This window comes from Rhea americana, unplaced genomic scaffold (assembly GCF_003343005.1).
Source record: "Rhea americana isolate MKP2758 unplaced genomic scaffold, rheAme1 scaffold_2, whole genome shotgun sequence".
NCBI classification, from domain to species: Eukaryota; Metazoa; Chordata; class Aves; order Rheiformes; family Rheidae; genus Rhea; species Rhea americana.
The window spans coordinates 4,947,963-4,968,704 of record NW_028186149.1 but is presented as its reverse complement, the minus strand read 5'-3'; the positions used below and the strand labels follow the sequence as shown (position 1 = coordinate 4,968,704).

The following is a 20,742-nucleotide window of genomic DNA, read 5'->3' as shown; positions in this document are numbered from 1 at the left end:
TTTATGTGCTGGTGTTTACTCTGAAATTTTTGGTAACTGGAGACATCAGGTAGGTTGGCAGATACTGTAGAGAGCATTTGGTCTGTGTGATTAGAATGCCACATGAGTCTGTTTCAGATCCTGCTAGAAACAGTCAAGGTTATCTGATCAGAGAACAGAGGAGGATATTTCATAGGCAATTATGTTTTTGTGCTCACTGATGTGGTAATAGTAGCGTGCCTTTTTTTTTTTTTTTTCTCCTTTGAGAGGGAGAGGTTGTTATATGAAGCTCAATGGCATATAAATAGTGAATTAAGTTTTATTTCCATTAATCTTAAGATTTACATTTTCTTTGCCATATTTTCATTTTCCAAGTCATTTTTGTGCTTTATATTTGCTTGTGTTTTCATTGAGCTGCCTGCATTGTTCTTTCTTTAATGCTTGGTTAATAAAACTGTGGCCAAATTGTTTTCCGTGTAACAACAGTAAAAAATTTCTGCTTCCATAACATATCTCTGTGGGATAATAACAGCCTTTAACTTAGGGAAGCATTCATTTATTAATTTATTACTAACTAAAAAGGGATGAGTTTATCACTGCGAGTTCTATAGGTTAAGAATTAAGAATCCTTTCCTGGTTTTAGTGTAGTATAAAAATTTACATTGTTTTATCTGAACTTCCAACACATTAGGCCAGAATTGTACTACTTAACGAGAATTTGCTGTCAGAGTAGATGAACGGCTGTTGTTTCACCAGAATTTGGAACTAGCTTTTGAAATACAATACTGTGGGTAAAAGGTTGCAGCAAACTGCAGTTCGTACTGTTCAAATTCCACTGGAATCATACCAGCTCAGGAAAGTGTAGTTGCTAACTGCACAGCACTGTCAAATTGTGACCTGTTTTGAAAAGCAGGCTGCACAAATGACATTGTTCAGAGAAGTCTGTAACCATCACATTAAAAACCTCTGCTTTGATGAGGCTTATCTAAGCCTGACCTTGACTGACTTATTCAGTGTCCATTATACTTCTGACCTGATCCACAAAGTGGTAGAACAAAAAAACCAAACTTTAGAAGCTGTTTCATTTATCAACACACTTGAAGAGTGCAATGAAGCTTGTGGTCATGTGAAGTATAACTGATATGCATGTGTTAAGACATGTGGTGTGACTAAAGGGAAGAAGGAATTTTATCAGAGCAAGTGGTGGGAACAGTAAAGATGATAATTACCTTCTGCACATTACAGGCTACATATGTATTCCTTCTATTTAAAATAAAATAATATTAAATATCATTAAATATCATAGATGAGAAGAAGCTTTGATTAACTTCCTTTTTTTGGATGTGTATTAGGTGATTGTGCATACTGTATCTTTTCTGCCTGTCCTGCTAGTATCAGGTTTCTTCTTCAAAGCTAGTAGTAAAAATCTCCCATGTATCAGAAGCCATTTCCTTAATGGCAAAGATTAACAAGAACTAGCTTAAGTGTTGTAAGTGATGTTGATATATACTATGTATGTCTTWCTTGTAAATATGGCTTGACTTATACAGTTTAAATGTAAAATGAAACATAACTAAGCTTAGCATACTTGTGAGAAGCTATTGTAGAACAATGCTGTGCAAAACCAAGTAATGGTGGCCTAAGTGCCTAAATTATTGTGGGTAAAGTGAAGACATTAACTGATTGTGAAGCTTTGCAGAGAGGCTGTATGAAACGAAGGTTTGGTCCATAAACTGATAGGTAAATTTAGTGTATATAATTATAAAGTGATACATATGGAAAAAATATTTAAAATTTTAGTCCCCAGACTAACTTCTACCACTCTAAGGTGAAATCTTGGCATTATAGTAGATAACACTATAAAAACATCAGCTTGATAGCAATCAAAGCAGGAAATTATAAGAATTATTTGAATTTAAGAACATAATTACACCCCTGTACACACCCACATATATTTAGATAGATAGATAGATAGCTGTAACTAACTTGAATCTACATCTTGATGTTCTGTCCGATTCTGATACGCTCACCTCAAACAAGATTCAGTATAGTTGGAAAGGATTTAAAGAAGATGAACAAGGATTTGCAGATTTTTCTTTTCTCTTGGCCTGAGGCAGCTGCTGCCATTTTGAGATAACACTTTTTGGTTTGTGTGGTAGAAGCCAGGTAGTTACTAATCTAAACTGTATAGAGTCAGTGGGCAGTGGACTGACCAGTCCAAGCCAGTGTTTCCATGGAAATTGCATCTAGTGAGGTATATGAACAGTTCTTGAATGTCTTTATTTGTGCACTCCATTAACAGTGAAAAAATTATGGTTTTAATCACTTTGGACAAATAAACAACCTGAATTCCATGTAAGAAAAGTCAGTGTCATGCCATTAAGTTAGTTTGAGTAATAGTAATCTACTTAAGCTATGTTTCTGGGTCCAAAAGTCATCCACAAGGTAATTTATTTCAAAGTTCACTGGTACTTTGGGGGATACTAAAAAGATTTAGTGGCAGAGCTGAACCAAAGGATGACAGGAGTACTTAGGTTTCCATTGCTGTTCTTTACACTTCTTCCATTGTTTCTGCCATGTCTTTACATGTGTCCTTACCATCTGCAATACTTGGTATTTCTCCTTTGCACATAGGCTGAAACCACTTTGTGATATGAAACTCCTGGTAGCAATACTAGCTTAGGAAGTTCCTGTTCTGCTTAGTAGCTTGTTCTTGCATGTTGTCAAATTTTTGTGAGGTCACGTGGTACAGTGGATTGACTTGGCTTACCAAGAAAGAAAAACCAAAAACCAAACAAATTCAAAACCACAAAAAAGACTTCTCTCATTTCTTTATTTTCTTCTCTCCTTTACTAGCCTCTTGGGTTATGTTTTTAATCCAGGTATTTTTCTGATCCATTTCCAGTGTGATACCACAAATGAGGTGAGGGAAGAGAGGGTGCACAGAGGTGCATCACATTGGAAACATGCACTGTAGAAGTGTATATGGAAAACCTGGGACACAGATATGATTTGTTTTACTGTAAGTTGTCGTTCTGTGTATGGAAAGGAAGTTGTCTGGTAATAGCATCATGTGTTTTTTAGGCACCTATTAAATGAAATGCTAAATGAATTGTGGAATATTAGCTGTGTTGTCAACTAGAAAAATAAACATGCTGCAGAAGCACACCAAAGATATAACTTGGTGACTTTATTTTTGGTGGTAAAGCAAGGTTTTAAGTTCTAGCTCCTCTGGTCTTTCATTTCCATTTGTTTGGTAGGGATGTATGTTTGTGCAAGTGCACCAAAACCCAAATCTGCATTGGCTTCTCCTAAAGTAATGCTGTAAAAAGGATGCTACAGATAGTGTCCTATCAAATTACGAGTGTATGTGTGTGTATAATACTTTTTTTTTTTTTTTACTGCATTTAGAGTCAAGAAAAACTCTGGGCAAAGCTGTCTTCTGAAGTTTTATTTGAGTTGGATTGTATCRTGTTTAAACAATGCGGGGGAAACCAGAAGGCAGTTGCCATAAAGCCAGTGTCCTCCTGGCTTGTTACCCCTTTGTGGCTAACATGGCTTTGGTTCTTCATGGGGAAAGCTATGTGCTGAGCATCCTGAAGAAATACAGCTGCAAACATAGTGCTTCTTCCCACAGTGTATCATATATGTCTACATCTGTTTTAGCTATGATAGTTATTTGTTTATCCAGTTCACTCAGGACCATTTCTGTTAGTCTGSGTTTGAAGTACTTATTTGCTTTCTGAAAAATGGCAAAAGCTTGTAGTATCAGATACTTTGTTAATATCATTAGAAGGATCTCAAATCCTTATTAGCAGAAAAACTGTGTATACGTTCAGTGAAACAGGCTTGTTCTGTGAAAGGATATAGGTTGGTTGCATGAGTGTGTGTCCGTTCAGTATGGTACAACATGAGCATAGAACCTAGTTAATATTTTACTCTGGTCTTCGCAGCAACCTCTGACCTTGACAAAACTGTTAGTGAGCCAAAATGAGTATGTCATGATACATAGCTAAGAGGATAATATGACACTGAAATAACTGCTTATTGAGAGSTTAATACTTTCCTGGTTCTGGTTATTTTAACTGTGTGAATGTTAGGTCCTGCTTATATTAGGAAATTTTGTTTAATCAGTTCCATGTAAAGAATAGTTGCATTTTTAATTTTAAAAATATACATTTAAATCTTTCATTACATTTCATAAATCAAGACTTACAGAATTTTGAAAATAATACTAAGGATATGATACCATTTAGATCAGTGAAAATGTCCTGTCAAGAAAAAATCTTGTCCCTAACGTGTCCTAAGTGAATAATTTTAACCAGTTAATAGAACGGCTCTGCCTGAAAGGGAGAGAAAAATAGTCTGACCTTCTCATGAGTTTGTGCATTTGCTTACTGAGTAATCCCATGAAGTGTGGTTGAGAATTCAGGTTGGTTGCAGTGTACCTCACTGAGATAAAAACACACTGACCCTTTTAATAGGTAACTAATCATAGTTAACTTCCAAATGCATAGTCATGTGTTGAAGCAGGCTAAGTCTCCTTTAGAAAGAATGGGAAGAATAAGTATAACTTGTGCAGGGTAGAAAAGTAATAAATAAAGCCAGTTAGTCTCTCTTTCCAGACACTTTATTTTTTATTTGGTAGACATAATACCTATTTTGCTCTTAAACAATTTTCATGTTTCTTTTTCAGAAGTGTGAGATTTTATTATCTACATAATTATTATAGTATTACTTATCCCAGGACCTCTAACTGCTTGAAGGGATAATGTTTGAAATTAAAAGTTGCCTAAAGCTACACAGCCATGGGGGGAAAAAAAAAGAATTACGAACAAAAATAAAGACATACTATTTTCATTCATGAGCTTTAAAAACTGGWTGACCATACCTGAATAACGCTGTTTTCAAATGCTGTCTTTACTGAAGAACAGCGTTACAGCTACCCTCAGCATTAGCTAGGACAGGTTGGTAGACCTTAATCCCTGAGACCACGTGAAATTTTTAGGTCCAGCGTCAGTTTTAAAATGTGACCCGTGTGACTGGGTTAATATTTAGGATTGCCTTCAGCAGACTATGTCCTCCTTGATACTTTAAGTGTTGCACACTAGGAAGAAAGTGAAGGGAGCAGCCACACCATTCCCTTTCTTTCAGGAGGTTTTGGAAGAATATCATGTCATTTACTTTGATTCTACAAGTATGACTATATGAAAGTCTATTACTTCTATTAAAAGGAAAAAAATTGTGCTCTAGCTAATTTTGAATAAAAATCTATTCTTTAGATTTGTGCTTCAAATAGGTCATTTAAAGTTACAGTTAATAATTAAATAACAGTTAATTAGGTGAATTCAGTTTCACTTGATTAGACTTGATTTTGAGAGGAAATTTAAAGGTTATCAGAAAATTTGGCTGATTTGTGCCTAATAAACATTGAATTTACCCAAAATATAAGTCTTAATAACCTGTGATTGAGATACTTAGCTTCCCCTCACTTCAGCCCCTCCAACATAGTGTGAAAGGACTTTAAAACTCCTGTGCTACGTGGTCATTGCTGAGGGGAAATTTCTCCAGCTGAAGCACCAAGTCAGCCAAAACCATTTTTTAATGATCAGTTACATAACTGGTCGTGTGTCTTTGCCAGTGTTAAGGGTGTGGTAGGAAAGACGGTGTGGAGTCACAGAAGCATTTCGGCATTCCAGTCCAAGAGGAACTGTCTTAAGAGATGCATCATATTTAAACTCTTCAGAAGTGATTATAATTACTTCAGTTACATAAGGTACCAGGAATATTSTGTTGATTTGGCAATGTTTTGTCACATTTTTCGCTCAGAATTTATATTTGAGGAAAAACCAGTATATTTTACATCTACCCATATCTTTATTTTGGGAGAGAAGTTTTAATTCTTTTTGTCTGATGTCAAGCCAACCATTCAAAATCTATGCTTGCCTATGAAGCTGGTTGACTAATCCCCTAAGCTGTCTGTGGAAGGTTTAGTTTGACCTGATATTTCTCTAGAATTAAAATCTATGAGATCATCTTTTAAAAGATTTCGGTGGGTTTTTGTTTGCTGAAGTAGATTATTTTTGTCTGTGTGTGATTTTGTTGTTGTTGTTGTTATTGTCAGAAATTGATTTTTCACAAACCTTTCTTTTAGGATTTGATAACTTATTTTTTATATGGTGGTTTGAGACCATGGTTCTGAATTAATACCTTGATTTGCAGGCCATATGAAATTATTTAAATGTTCCATATTTAATATCAGCAATAAGATACTGCTATAATGCAGAGATAAAATCACCGTGGTCTTTTAATAACAGTAATTAGCCATTTCTTTTGAACAGTAATTTGCATTAGGACTTTGAATGTATGTTTTAGTGTGCACTAATACCAAATATCAATACCAGTGCTGGGCTAATCAGCAATACCAGTACACATGCAGACAGAGGTGTTTTCTAAATTGCCCCATGTGGCACTATGACAAAATCAGAAAGCAGAAGCAGTTTTATTATGTGGGAGAAGCAAACAAAAGCATCTTAAACTCTATTGCAAATAATTTGTAACTGGAGATGTTCACAGTTAACAGAGAGCAAGCAGATACTGTCTTATAGTAAGGGGTGTATCTATTTTGTTTGCCTGTACCTATTTRTATTTACTCTGTGTCTGCATACCACATTAATTATGCATCTGTAAGCACCAGTTCTATATGGATATATGAGTTAGAGTGTCCACACATGATATAACAGTGACTTGAGTGAATTTTGATTTCAACTACTTGAAAATTAATTGATGTAATTGTGCAAGACTGATATTATTTTAGAAATGTAGTRTTTCTCTGTAATGAGAGGAAATAAATACAGCATCTAGCGTGTTAACTTCAGAGTTTTCAATGGCARATCTTAATACCATATTTACTGATACTTCTTATGATTTTGCCCGCTTTGGCTTGTGGCTTCTATTCAGCAGTGTGTGGCATTTAGTAAAAGAAATAAATCAGTACTATCTAAATCTAACTTTTAATTTTCAGATTTCCTTCCTTTAGGAGAACTGAGCATCTTTATAACCATATTAATACAAACATAGGTTGTTATCTTCAAGCAGTTCCAGAAGACTTTACGTTGTGGGACCTCATCATTACAACTATGCTTGCTTTCTTCTAGAGAGGTTCTTTTGGTCTTCTGTTTCTCTTTTTTTGTTTTTTCAACTCTTTCTCAGAAATTTGCAACTAATTGCCAACTTCATTTATCTACTCCTTACCTAATGCTTAACTCTGCTGATGCAACTTGTTCAGTCTTAAAACATTAAATTAAATGTGACAAAACTACATTTTGAGAAAGCATAATGAAATATTTCCTGTGTTCAAAAAATAATAAATAATAAGATGTGAATGTGTATAGGAAGTTTGCAAGGATGCGGCTATTAAGAGGAAGGTATTATCCTTTCAGGGATGGAATAGATGAGAATCTTATTGGCATAGAGACTACATATGCCTACTAAATGCCTAGGAAGATAGAGCGAAGAGAGAGAGATTGGAAGAAAAGACAAACTAAAATGCAGGCAAGCAAAAATTAAAACGAAAATACTATAAGATTTTTACGTTAAATAAAAATAACTCCATAATTTAAAAAGTTGATTAACTAAAACATACTGTCACAACAAGCAAGCTGAGAGTAAGAGGAATAAATATGCCTTATTTGCCGAAAGGAAGAAACAACAGTCTTGGAACTGAGATACATTAATTTAAGATCCAAAGAGTCCACTTCAATGCTTGATAATTTTTTCCCCAATTATTTTCTTTTTTTTTTTGATATGGCAAATATGTCTGAATATGCAATAGTTCATTCCAGCTTTTGTCTTCAAGAATCTTACTTGACCAGTTTTATTTGTTACACACTTTGTGTGTGTGTACATACATAATCACATTTCAGCTCTTTGAAGAGTGCAGTCCACAATCCAGTAAACTGAAGATCATATGTCATATTAAATAACATTTTTTAAAGTTTCATACCAAATTTAAGTAAGTACTTTCTGACCTTTCTAAAGTTCTGTTACTGGGGGGAGTTGATTTGTATAAACTTAGTTAAAATGATTGCCAAAACTTTTTCAACATCCACAAATAACAAATAAAGCAATGTAAATGCTTTATGAATGGGACATAACAGCAATCATTAATTGATGTAGAGTCATTGTGCCTTAAGGACCTTACGTTAACTCGCATTATTCCTGTACAGTATCRTTACCATTAAGCCGTGTTTGGAATAAAGGGGTACAGATACACAGCATTATTTCCACGTGTGAAGTTTCCCTGTCTGGGCAAAAAAAGATAAGCTTTTCTCAGTTGTGTTTACTAGCCCTGTAGTTTTCAGTTATCCTTCTGCTTTCATCCTCTTTAATCTAACCTGCTCCAACTTCATGCCTTTGTAAGCAACATTCAACTCCTTTTTGAATATGTGAGTTGGTCACTTAATTTTAAATGAAAGATGTGCCTTTCAGCTCATGTAGACAGAATCAAAAGGATTAGGATTACCATTGACTGTTAATAAATGCCATCCTTGTTCAATCTTAAACTATGATGTTGTCACTTTCAGTTTTAGCTTATTAAATGCAATAATTTYTATTCAGAATTTGTCAAGATATATAGTAATTTTTCTGTAGTTTCAATGCAGTGGTTTTCATATCTTCTGGCATAGTTTATTGAAGGAATTCCATGCAGAACTCCAGTAGGTCATTCCTCCTGGGCCATCATTAGAGAGCAATAAATTTAAGCTACTGTCTCTAAGTGAGTTAATTTTGCATTCTAGTTGCAAAATTACTAGTTGCACAGTTGTGTTCACTGCCCACATTATGGGGTTCTGTAGCCAAAGATCCCTCTCTTGCTCAACAGGGTCTGTGGACGATTTGATAGCTACTGCTSTGAAGCACATGTAACTGTTCAGTAGGGATCTCTACACATAACTTCTCCCTGACTCATGTAAAAGTACTTGTTTCCCTTGTGTATCCTTTCTAATGATACCTAGGCTCTCTTCTGTCATTTATATCTGTTTTCCCAAGAGGAGACCCAAAGGGGAGGTAGAAGGTAATGTAGAAGGCAGGGTAAGACTAACAGTGGAGAAAAGGAGAAGGGAAGAGACATGGTGTTTTGTGATGCCTTAACTTTATGTGATAATATGCTACAGGATAAGGTATGTATTTCCAAAAGCTATTATAATCTAGGAGTTTCATTTATGCCAGTGGAGAGCTCTGCATGTGATTCTCATCAAATTGCTTACAGTTGGGTAAGTGAAGACAAGTTTTTTTTTTTGTTTCTATAAAACCTGCTATATAATTTAACTCTCTTTGGAGAAGTGATGCTACATACACATTATCTTCTCAAAGAACATCTAAGTGATACTTATGCAGTTTGACTTTGTTTAAATTTCACTATCAATTTGAAGATACACATGTATTGTTTTTTCTAATATCATCCTGAATGATAGTCAGAAGGTGATCCTCCATTCATTGTGTGCATTGTTCTACTGTCTCAGGGTAAACTGATAGATTAGATGCTCCTGTGTTTCTTTTCAATCTCATCCAGAACAAGTTTAAAAAGTGATGAAATAATACTGTGCTGCAACACTTGAATTTTGAAGAAAACTTCTCTCCCCACAAGCTATATAAGAAAAATGTTTACAGTTCAATTACAGTTAAGAGTAAAGCTTCCGATATATACTAACAGAGTTTTCCTAGCATCTTGAAGAAGCATGCGTATATATTTTATTGATACCTTTTAAGACATAGCCTATTAGGGTATACGAAAGGAATTTTGTATTTAATGCGTCAGAGAATRTGTTTGGGAACAGTTCACTCATGTGAAAGTATAACCCTTGTAAAAATGCCAAGGTYGTTAAAGACCTGTGGAGATCTGCTGATTAAGTACTGGTCACACAGGCAGCTAAAACTTTAGGCAGATAATACTTATACACCCAATTTATTTCCAAGGTTTTAAGGAAGGTTASTGAAGGCAACACTTGGAACTTGTCCTTTAGACTTTGCTACCTTTTATAAAAGTTCAGCTTGCATCTTGCTAACTTACTGAAATGCATAATGAAGAGGGCAAAAGAGTACCAGTTTAGTTTAATTAGGGTGGCTTGAATGGTATCCTAAGATATATACAGTGAAAGACAGTTTGGAGTAGATCTTTATACATGACTGCATCAGTGTATACTGACCTTAATTTTGAACCTGTTCAGTTAAATAAATATGTGTATATGCATGGATTTTATTTGTGGTGTGTGTGTGTGTGTGTGTGTGTGTGTGTGTGTGTGTGTACTTTCTCCTGGGTAAATAGTGCTTCTGTGTGGCAAGGTAGCACGAAACATAGCAGATGAAGTGCTAGGTTGGTCAGGTACAGCACAGCTCTGCGGTGGTGCTCGCCTTCGGTGCAGCCTGCGTAGGCGATTGGGTAAAAAAGAACAGACGAATCAACATTCCTGTCTCTGARCTCCTCAGCGTGCCTCGGCTGCTTTCACTCTGCTCCAAAACCAGGAAAGGAGACAAAAAGGAGCCACTGCTGGAGTGTTTGCTAATTAGTAAAACTGCAATAGTATGCAAAAAGCAAAAATTAAAGGAATATATAACTACTATTGAAATGTATGTGAGAACTTAAAGCAACAACGGAGATCTATTTCAGACCTTTTTAAGCAGTTGTGTACCCAGAAAAAACAAGTTTTTTCAGTATTTGGAAAAGACCAGAACTTGTCGGCCTGCTTATGTTGCCAGTTTTTGTATGAGTTCATTGACCCTGTAGACAGTCAGAGTGCTCTCTGAGTTACTGTGATCTCAAACTAATTTGCATGTTTTTAAAGCTGTTGCTTGCTAGAAAACAATCTAGTGAGGGCACAGTTTGTAAACAGCCTCTTATGTAACATTGCTTAAGCCTGTTTTGGAGGGAGAGGAGAACTGAGAASTATAATCGCAAGTAACATAACTGAAAAGTGGTTTTCATATTTCAATGGTTTTACAAAATAGTTTATTAAAAAGATGCACCAAATTTGTTTATTTTGTTTTCACTCAGATGAGCATAATTTCACATACAGAAATGCTATGCTGCAGTAAATAATGGATAATTACCCTTCGCCACCAGATGCTGCTGAGGCCAAAGGTATAAATAGATTCAAAAAAGGATTCAAGAAACTAATGGATGATGCATTTATACAGGAAAAACAGAATGACCCTGGGAGAGTGCAATAGGGAAAGTCTCGTGCTGAAGATGTTCTTCCTGTTCTTTCTTCCACAAGCATCTGCAGTGGCTGCTGTTGGAGGTGATCTAGTTTGGATTGACTCACATGGTAGTTCTGGTGTGCTTATTAGTTTTCAAGGTCTTAATACAGAAGGCAGTGGTCTCTGCATGAGAGCTAAAGTTGTACAGAGGATTTCTTCAGATCAGATCCTGAATGCCAAGGAGCAAGAACTACAAATTTTATCTCAGATTTTATCCCCTCCTTTGGAGGGAATTCTGACTGATAAGTCAACGAAGAGCAGAGATCCTTTCAGCTCTACTCCAGAAAAATAAATATTTAAATAAATAAATATTTAAAATATTTATTTAAATAAATAAATATTTACACGTACATACGAAGTCAATGTTATGGTATAGCAACATAATATATTATAACAGTATAAGCATACTTTCCTTCATGCATTCCATTATAGTATTTAAGTGTCAAACGTAACTATAACAAGGGAAAAGCAGACCCTTTTAAATGGTAGGGCATGTTTTAGAGAGGTAAAGTGGTGAGACTAAGGTGATGAAAAGTTGCGGGCTGCAGTCAGTTACCCTGCCAAAAAGTCTTATCTTCACATATGATAAACCATGTGATGAATAGGTTAATGTAATTTTGTCTTTGTGCCATATATTGATTTCAGTTTTTGAAATAATATGCAAAGCATATGTTTTTGAACACAAATTGWACTCAGTAGCTAAACTCCTTCCATCCTCAAGACGGCAACTGAGAACAAAGCAGAACACCTTCTGGGTAGGTATTGCCCAAAGAGGTGGTTGAACGCTATGTGGTTAGAGCTGCACCAATACCACTGTAAGGTATTCCCAGCTTCTGCTGCTGTTTCTGCCCTTTCACCATGTGCTCTGCTGTGTTTGCATAGCAATTTATGGACCATGTTTTGGAATRGGTTGTGGCATTCTTCTGGTAAGCRTCCTCTTCCTCCCCCTTTTGACAGAGGGAAAGATTTTGTATGTTTAAAAAAGAAAAAAGATTCTACTCCTTAGATCTGGTTCACTGCACAGCCCCACAAATGGTTTTGTGTATTAAAGGGCTCTACTTTGGTACTTGGCCTCCTTAAAGGCTCATATGCCTCTTGATATCTGTTAGGTTACCTGGAAATAAGTAAGAATGGAATYTGGTGATGAAAATATTCTAGGGCAATAAAAAGGAAGATCTTAAGGTAAGAATACATGGGTGAGAGACATGAGACTGTACAGAGGTTGTGTGTTGCTTCAGCACGTACCTACGCATGAGAGAAAAAAAAAAGTTCTTTGTTCGTTTTCTTGGAGTAACCTGAATAATTACACAGGTTTCTAATACATACAGATTTTAATGTTAATTTTTTGTTGACAATTTAACATTATATCCTATTTATAATTTTTTTGCGGTGCCATGGTGAAACTTCTGTTAAGAAACAACACTTTTTTTTTTTTTTWAAATAACCCCATAATTTGTTTTCATTAGAGTGCTGCTGTCCTTGAGAGTGAAAGAAATGCTGCAGAAGAGATGCGAAATAGTATAGAAAATCAAGTCAAAGAGCTGACTGAGAAAAATGAAGAGTTGAAGAGAATAGTTCATGAGCTAGAGAGTAAAATTAAAGAGTTGTACAACCAAATCAATAATATGAAAGAAGAAGAAAATACAACAAAGGAAAAAATAAAGAGATATGAGGTATGTCAAGAAAAAAGCCTCTGAAGTAGTTGTCTTCCCATTTGTGATGTGGTCAACACACTGTAGAAGAACAAAAACTGAAAAATAAGAGGATGAGTGATGTCATTTAGAAAGCTAAGCAAAGTCTTGCTTTTCAAGAAGCAGGATGCAGTTTACTGACAGATATAGGAAAGATTTCTCTGTTGAAAAGCAGTGTAAAAGCAAGTCTCGGCGTGGAAATAGGGATGTCAGTGATAAGCAACAGTGAGCATAGTTGTTGGTCAGTTTATAGGTGAGAGTTTTGTCATGTGGATATCTGGAAATGGAAAGTACAAGGAAGCCAGTGAATACATTGCTAAATATTTCCTACTTGAATGGTGCTGGTTAACTGTAGGTGTTCTGATGTCAGATTAAAGGCCTTACCACTATTTCTGAACACATCAAATCATATCATTGCAGGAAGAGAAGCAACAATTAGAAGAAGCTTTGAAACACGCTGGAAATGAGGAAAAAGAATTGATGGTGTTAAAGAAGTCTTTGGAAAGCCAACTAGAAGATATGCAGGTCAGGACAAGAGCAAATTTAAAGTTTACTATATGTTTTCCTGAGTCACCATTGCTTTCTGGAGAAAAAAGTCTAATTCTTTTTGAAGCATCTTTCTTGTAAGTCCAAGTCTCACTGCARTGTTCAAGTATTTCCTGAATCCAATTAAAATTATTTTCTTGCAGAAGTTTTTTTTGCTTTAATGGATCTAGCAAAATTTGAGGGAGATAAATCACAAAATTAATTGCCTAGGGTTTTATAAATCTGTTTTGTAATTTTGAATGTGTTGCAGGTAGCTATTTACATGTAAGAGAAAGAAAGGGTGTACTTGAATATGGACTAAAATATAAGTAGGAGACACAAAGATCAGCAAAATGTCTTTTCTTTTTGTTTTATTTTTATGAATTTGCCTTACCTGCAAATGTTGCATGGAACTGGTATAGTTCATCTCAAAATCACAGAAATTTAGCACTTTATGATAAGGACTAGTAGCCTCTGAAATGGTGTATGAAATTCTGTTTTCACCTTAGTTCTTCCTGTACTCGGGATCCAGGGAAGGATATGCTCTCTCCTAAACTAGCCCTGAACTGAGTAGTGTGGAGACCGTGGCTCTTACAGAGCAGTTGTGAGGGATATTGGCAGCATTGTGTAGTGGTAAAGACAAAAGGATTCAGATGGAGTGAAAATTCAAATTTATTTAGTAAGGAGATAAATATGAATAAATCTTAAAACTCCTCTCATTGATATCATATCCTGTATCTGAAAAAGGTGCAAACTTAAAAGGTGCAAACTTCGTAATTTGCCTTTTACATGTACTGAAGAAGCATTTGTTTCTGCAGTGTTAGCTGGTTTAAAATTCCCCTGCTTCTGCTTCTAGAAGCAGAGTTTTTAGATTATTCCATCAGACAGATCAGACACAAATATAAGGTTATATATGTTGCTAGAAACTTTTTTTTAATTAAATGGATGTTTTTCCTTGTTGTTCACAACACAAATTTTACATTACTGTTTAGAATTTTGAAAATGAAACTTGGCTACCAATAGACAATAAATCAAGGAAAATTGTATTGTTCAGTTAATTGTGGTAAAATGAAAAAACAACATAAAAAAATAATCTTATGCCTTTAAAATGATAACCACTTCAAGAATATAAGGTGTTACAGTACACATAAGGATATTCTATTTCTACAAAATGACATTTTAAACCTGACATTTTTGAAAGTAAATAATTGGAATTCTTTGTTTCAGCCTTGATTTTTTTTTCTCTTTTAAAATCCCTATCTGTTCTACTTCACTGATTCTCCAAACTTGGTTGTACGTTTTACTAATAGTCCTCACAGTCACAACAGATGACCCATTGCTCATCAGTGATGCCCTGTGCTCAAAGAACTGCCTTCTTCACAGTTTAGCAAGTGGACCTTCCTACACACCATGAATCAATGTACCGCATATATTTCCTGGCTCTTGACCAACTTTGGACCAAGGTGCTTGGAAAGTATGTTCTTGTCTTTCTGTTTACCTGCCCTCCAGATCCAGATGCTGCCTCCTGACTGGATCTCCAAACTAAAGAATGCTAAGAAAGGTTACAGATTAAAAAAAAAAAAAAAAAAAGTCATGTCATTTTACGTGTGAGTTATGCCAAATTTCTGCCACACCAAGTTTAGTCCTCCATTTCTGATTCTACACTATTCATGTCCAACGGATGCAAGCAGTAATGGACTTCAGGATGTAATGAGCAGTTCTTTTTGTTTGGAACAATTCAGCCTTTCTATCTTTAGAGTTGTGCTTGTTTTAATGAACAATGTTCTGCAGTAGGTTGATTTAGCCTTGTATTACCTTTGGCAATTTAGACTGCAAACTCTGGCACAGTAATAATGCTTATCACAGTGGAAACTTAATTCCTGACTGGCCCATCTTGCTTTTTATGTAATGCAAATAATTTTTAATGATAGACTACCATAACAAAGACAGTGTAAATGTGAATAGAATTATAACAGTTACAGTAAACATAGCCAAATCTGTTCCTCCTCCATCCTGGATCTGTCCTCAGAAAAGTTAAAACTGGAGTACACTTAAGTGATTGTCATAAACAATTAGTTTTAATGATTTTGTCCAAAATCAACCTTTAGTTTATATTACAATTTTATGATGTTCAAACACTTCTTTTTTTGAAGTATCATAACCCCTACATTATAACTTACTTTGTGATAGCCTCCTCTTCGTAGTCTACTATTCAAAAAAATGAAATACACCTTAAAATCTTTGCAACATTGAGAACACTTTTGGAAATTTCTTTGTCTAGGAAATACTATTTCCCATGCTATTACAGAATTATAGTAGTGTCTGTTGTAGTAAAAGTGTTTTTTATTAAAACAAATCATTTCTATTGCAATGCTGATTTTCATAGGGAATATTTTTACCCTACATATGTGTTATTAAGTTATCAGCTGGCTACATTTTAGCAAAACAATTGGGATGTTGTCATACTCTGGTGGTAATCTTGTTATTTCAAGAATAAATGATATGATAGCATGGTTGCTGTGGTATGATAATACAAGATCTTAGTATGGATACCTATTAAATAGATCTAATAAGAAAATTATGCAGAACTGTAGGGAAAACCCACCATTACCAGGCAAGTAGAATTCATCAAGCCCAGAGAATGACTGGCTATTAAACACTTTTCCAAGGGGGCATAATTGTGCTTAGTGTGCATGTCAGCCAACTGATTGTGCATTAATAATCTGTTGGTCTCAGAGAGAAAGAACAACAGCGTGTATTTTTTCAGCCATGTACTTYTGTAAGCACACAGGGAAAACAGTTCTGCAGTCACTAGTAAATGTAGTGAAGGGGAGGCTGGAGGGTGATAGGATCTCTGCTGGGCCCAGGAAGTGTGTGCTCCTGTGACTCCTATTGCACATCCAATGGCTCAGTAGATACTGGTGCATCGTAAGAGAGGGAGGGACATGAGCGATTTAAACAGATGTGGGAGAATGAGAGCATAAAGCACCTAAACTTCAGATCCTATGATACTCTAAAACAAAACTGCAGCTGTTAGTTTGTTATTGAATGAGCTAAAAATAAATCTAGCAAAACTGACATCTTCTCCATGGAAGAAGTTGATTATCAAGGAACTGTGTTTTCCATCAGAATAATTACAGTAAAATATGTAGTGTCTTTAAGTTTTAGTAATGTGCTTAGGATTAATTCACTGATCCTTCTCAATAATAAACTGAAAATAAGATGAGAATGGAAACAGGCAGATGCAATGTATGGAAAGTATACATTTTCTTTTCAGGATACCAGAGTATAAACCAAAGGAGGAAAAGCTTAATTTCAAACTCTGTGATCTCAGTCTGCTACGTATCTGAAAGTAAGGCAGAAGTTAGCATGATGTGACCTAATGAAAACTGGGGTGCTTGTTTCACACCCCTTCTTCACTGRCTCATATGAATACTGTAATTATTCACATCTATTATTAATTTGGTAATTGCCCTGGCTGGTAGAAGAAATGTTATTTGATATCAGTGATTGATTTTTGTTGATAATTCTGAAGTACAGAGAGTGACCAAATTTGCTATGATGTTTACCTGCCTTTTCAGCATACTGCAAGCGCAGAATAACTTCCCRCTGGCACCATTATTCTGCCACAATGTATTTCACTGATCTGTGTCTGCACAGTTTGTTTCTGAAGGATGTGTAAACAGACTGTAAAGTTAAATGATCTGTGAAAGACTGATAGAGGGGAGCGTATGAGGTTTTTATAGCCTGTTAGAATATGGCACATTAGCTGGGTCCCAGAATTTCAGCAGTTTTTAGCACTGAAGTGCTAAAACCAAACCTTTTGCAAGGTTCTTTAAAACTTGTGGTGTCAGCTAARTTAATTCTATTAGAATTAAGCTTTACAGAACAGCATCTAGTAGCCCCCAGCATATTTTAGGATTGTGTGTCTACTACTTTGGCATTTGCCCTTAAATCCTATTTGTATTTGAGATGTATTTGTTAATGGGTTAAAAATACTGAAATACAGAAATGTAGGAGATACCCCAAAAAAAAAAAAAAAAAAAAAAAAAAACAAACAAAAAAACCCCCAAAACTCTGCCTTTTAACAATTGATGATGTTCTTTCTTTTCTCTTGCAGCAGTACAATTTTGTTTCAGGTTATAATCTAAGAGGCCTACAGAAATGCTAATGTATTTTCACATTTAAAGTATTTTTTTAATGTAATAAAATAAATGGYGTATTAGATATTCAGCAGAGTTTTGCATTTCTAAAATCAGAATTAAATTTTAAAGCTATATTTTAGAGTGTTTTTTACAATTCATGACAATTTTCCTTTTTTACCGTTTCCTTTTGGAACAATTTAAAGTGTCTGCGATCTGATTTTGGTCAGTTTCATGGTGCCTATGATACTTCATAGAAGTAAACTTTGTTTTAACCTTGTAATATCTATTTAGAGTAGGGCCATGAAAGGAGGGAGAGGAAAGAGATGAGAGTTCCAACATGCAGCTATAAGCTAACGTGCTTTGCTTCCACTGGAGTGAACTAGTGACAGTCTGTTCTGCTGATGGACAGGATTTAGAACCTGAGGGGTGCYAAGTTTTTAAACATCCTGAGCATGATGGCAGAAACATTTGATCTGTGTGTATACATGGAGTTCTGGAGCTCCTGATAGATGAACACAGAGCATAGCTCTGCAGATCATTCAAAATTTAATCCAAATATGGAGATCATATTTGAACATTAATGTGAGATACCCCTTCAGAAAGGGGAAGGGATCTCTGCTAGGAAGTTCTATTTGCACAGTGCCTGTCACAGTGGAACATCATCCTGAGTAGAGCTTCTGGGTGCTATAGAAGCACAGCAAGGGGAAAAAAAATCCTTACTAGTTGTTTCTGACTCATGATAGGAACATTTTTTTTTTTTTTTTTTTTTTTTTTTTTTAACCTGGGAAGAAGTATTTTATTGGGAAATCTTTAATACTGAGTTGAAGAGGGGTACATAGGAAAATAAGAAACCTGAAATTAGTATTGAAGTTTGTGCAGATGGTAGGATTTGCCAACCTGTATGCAGCTGCAGAAGAATATATGCTTTGCATGCAATAGAAACATGAAAAGGGACTACTTTACATCCTACAAATGTTGCAAGATTCAGAAGGTTATAGGAAGAATAAAACACTGCATCACTAAATAATGTTTGTCTTATACTAGCCAACAAACCGTAAGTCCATAAACTTTTATATTTTTCCAAATTAGGTTTGTATTCAGGTTATGACAGCTCCTAGTGCTGCACAATGTGTTATGTAACATTAATATATTGGAAAAGAGGGTGTACATTTGTGTGTGTGTGTGTGTATATATATGTAATTATTTTTTTATACACTGCAGGAGAGAATTAGTTGCATTTCACAGGAACGACAACAGTTAACTGAGCAGTTAAAAGATGAAACTTACCAAAACGAACAGTTGAAGAAGATAAAGAACGAAATGGAAAATGAGCGATGGCAACTAAACAAGACCATTGAAAAGTTACAGGAGGAGGTATGAGTGCTTTCCAAAAAAGGCTGCAGGAGATTAAATATCTAACAGACAGACTGCCAAATTGCAAAATAAGTTTGGGGTATTATTACTTGTAAAAGGAAGTGAAATGTGAACGTCACTATTAGTCTCTTTAACCTAGAGACTATCAATAAAAGCTTTCAGGACTGGAACAGTAGTTGGAACACTTCTATCTCAAAATACTGTTGTAAAACAGTTCTGTTTTGTTAAAACAAGATTCGAGATTTGAGCTTAGTTCCCATGTGTACTACAGATCAAAGTCAGTTCTTGGTCAACTGGATGTCACTGTTTTACAGCTGATTCCTCAAATTGCTATGTATTAGAGCTTTAGTTTTGCCATCTGWTTGTAAAATACACAATTTGATATTGATATCCTAAAGCATGACATATAGTTCATTGTGTCAGTCAACTGAAAGAACTGCTGACAGTTCTGATAGACAAAAAGAGCATAGTCTGGCCATACATTCTGTTTGTACAAGTTTGATAGTATTCTCAAATGGTGAATTTTGATTTGAACAAAGGAGAAGTTGGTGTATTAAACGTGATCTTTTAGACCATTCTATTTTATGTGTACTTTTTTCCCAGATGGCTGAAATGGTAGAGGACTCAAGAACATCAGCTCTGGAGTTTCAGAATCAGCTTGACGACTATAAGGAGAAAAATCGCAGGGAACTTGCAGAACTGCAGAGACAATTAAAAGAAAAAAACCTTGAGGTAGAAAAATCACGCCTGACAACCATGAAAATGCAGGATGAGGTAATGGCTTATAAGTTCAATGACATATTTAAGCCATTGACCTAGAATTTTGCTCAAATAATTTTCAAGGCAATGAATCTTTGCTATCACACTCTTGTGTACTTCATCAGGGGAGACTGATCTCAGTCAGTGTGCTTTTGTGTTTCATTCTTCATGGTCACATCAGTGTGGTACTTCTGCTGGGGAAATGGGGTTTCCTGGATGGAACAGTGGATGGATGGATAAGTGCAGAGCATTTGACAAATGAATGTATCAAAGTAATATGACAAGGATTCCATTAATGATCTATTGCTCTTTTAATGCTCACTGCTGAAAGAGCTGAGAATGTGGAAATATCCTTGAATTAGAAAAAGACAAGCAATTATTTAGAAACAAACAAAACCAAAGCCTGTCTCTATCTTTTAAAAGAATTGATATACATTCTCTTCTTTTTTTGTGAGAGCCAAGTTGCAAATTTAAATGACAAAGCTGTCTGTGCAACCAAGAATCAGCCACAGTCTTGAAATGTCTGCCTTTTAGCATGTAAATTCTGCCATAAAAGCAATCCTAGTCTTTTAAATATCTACATATACTTGTTCTGTACTTAGAAAAGCTATGAGAATGTACTGACCACAAATGTCTTGCAGAAAAAGAGTATTTTAATAATTTGATTTTCCAGCTCAGGACTTCTGTTTCCTTCTTCCCTTCACAAACTTGTTTTAATTTAAAAGAACAGTAACAGAAGTGGAAACATAGTTCGTGTATGTTATTCTACCTTCCTTCTACATTTACTCCACCCAGGGATGGAGAGCTTCTTTAAAGAGCTGAAGAGTTGCAATGAACTGGGAAAGATAAAAACCAGGATATTAAGAACAAGGCTCTTGAATAAATGAAAGTGAGCTGCTTGAACAAAAAATACAGTGATATATGATATATAAAAATATATGTGAATATATTAATGTGCACTGTGTGTTTGTAACTATTACAAAAAATCATTCTAATATTATATAACTATCTCT

The 20,742-nt window shown here is 35.2% G+C and overlaps 1 protein-coding gene across 4 annotated transcripts in view; it reads left to right on the top strand.

Moving 5' to 3' along the window:
- Positions 1–20,742, top strand: part of CGNL1 (cingulin like 1) — a 58,608-nt gene that overhangs the window by 19,556 nt on the left and 18,310 nt on the right. For all 4 annotated transcript variants that reach the window (XM_085303353.1, XM_085303350.1, XM_085303351.1 and 1 more), the window contains 4 exons: positions 12,702–12,908; positions 13,347–13,451; positions 18,818–18,970; positions 19,574–19,744. In XM_085303353.1, coding sequence (XP_085159479.1) covers positions 12,702–12,908; positions 13,347–13,451; positions 18,818–18,970; positions 19,574–19,744 — 636 coding nt within the window. The remainder of the gene's footprint in view (positions 1–12,701; positions 12,909–13,346; positions 13,452–18,817; positions 18,971–19,573; positions 19,745–20,742) is intronic.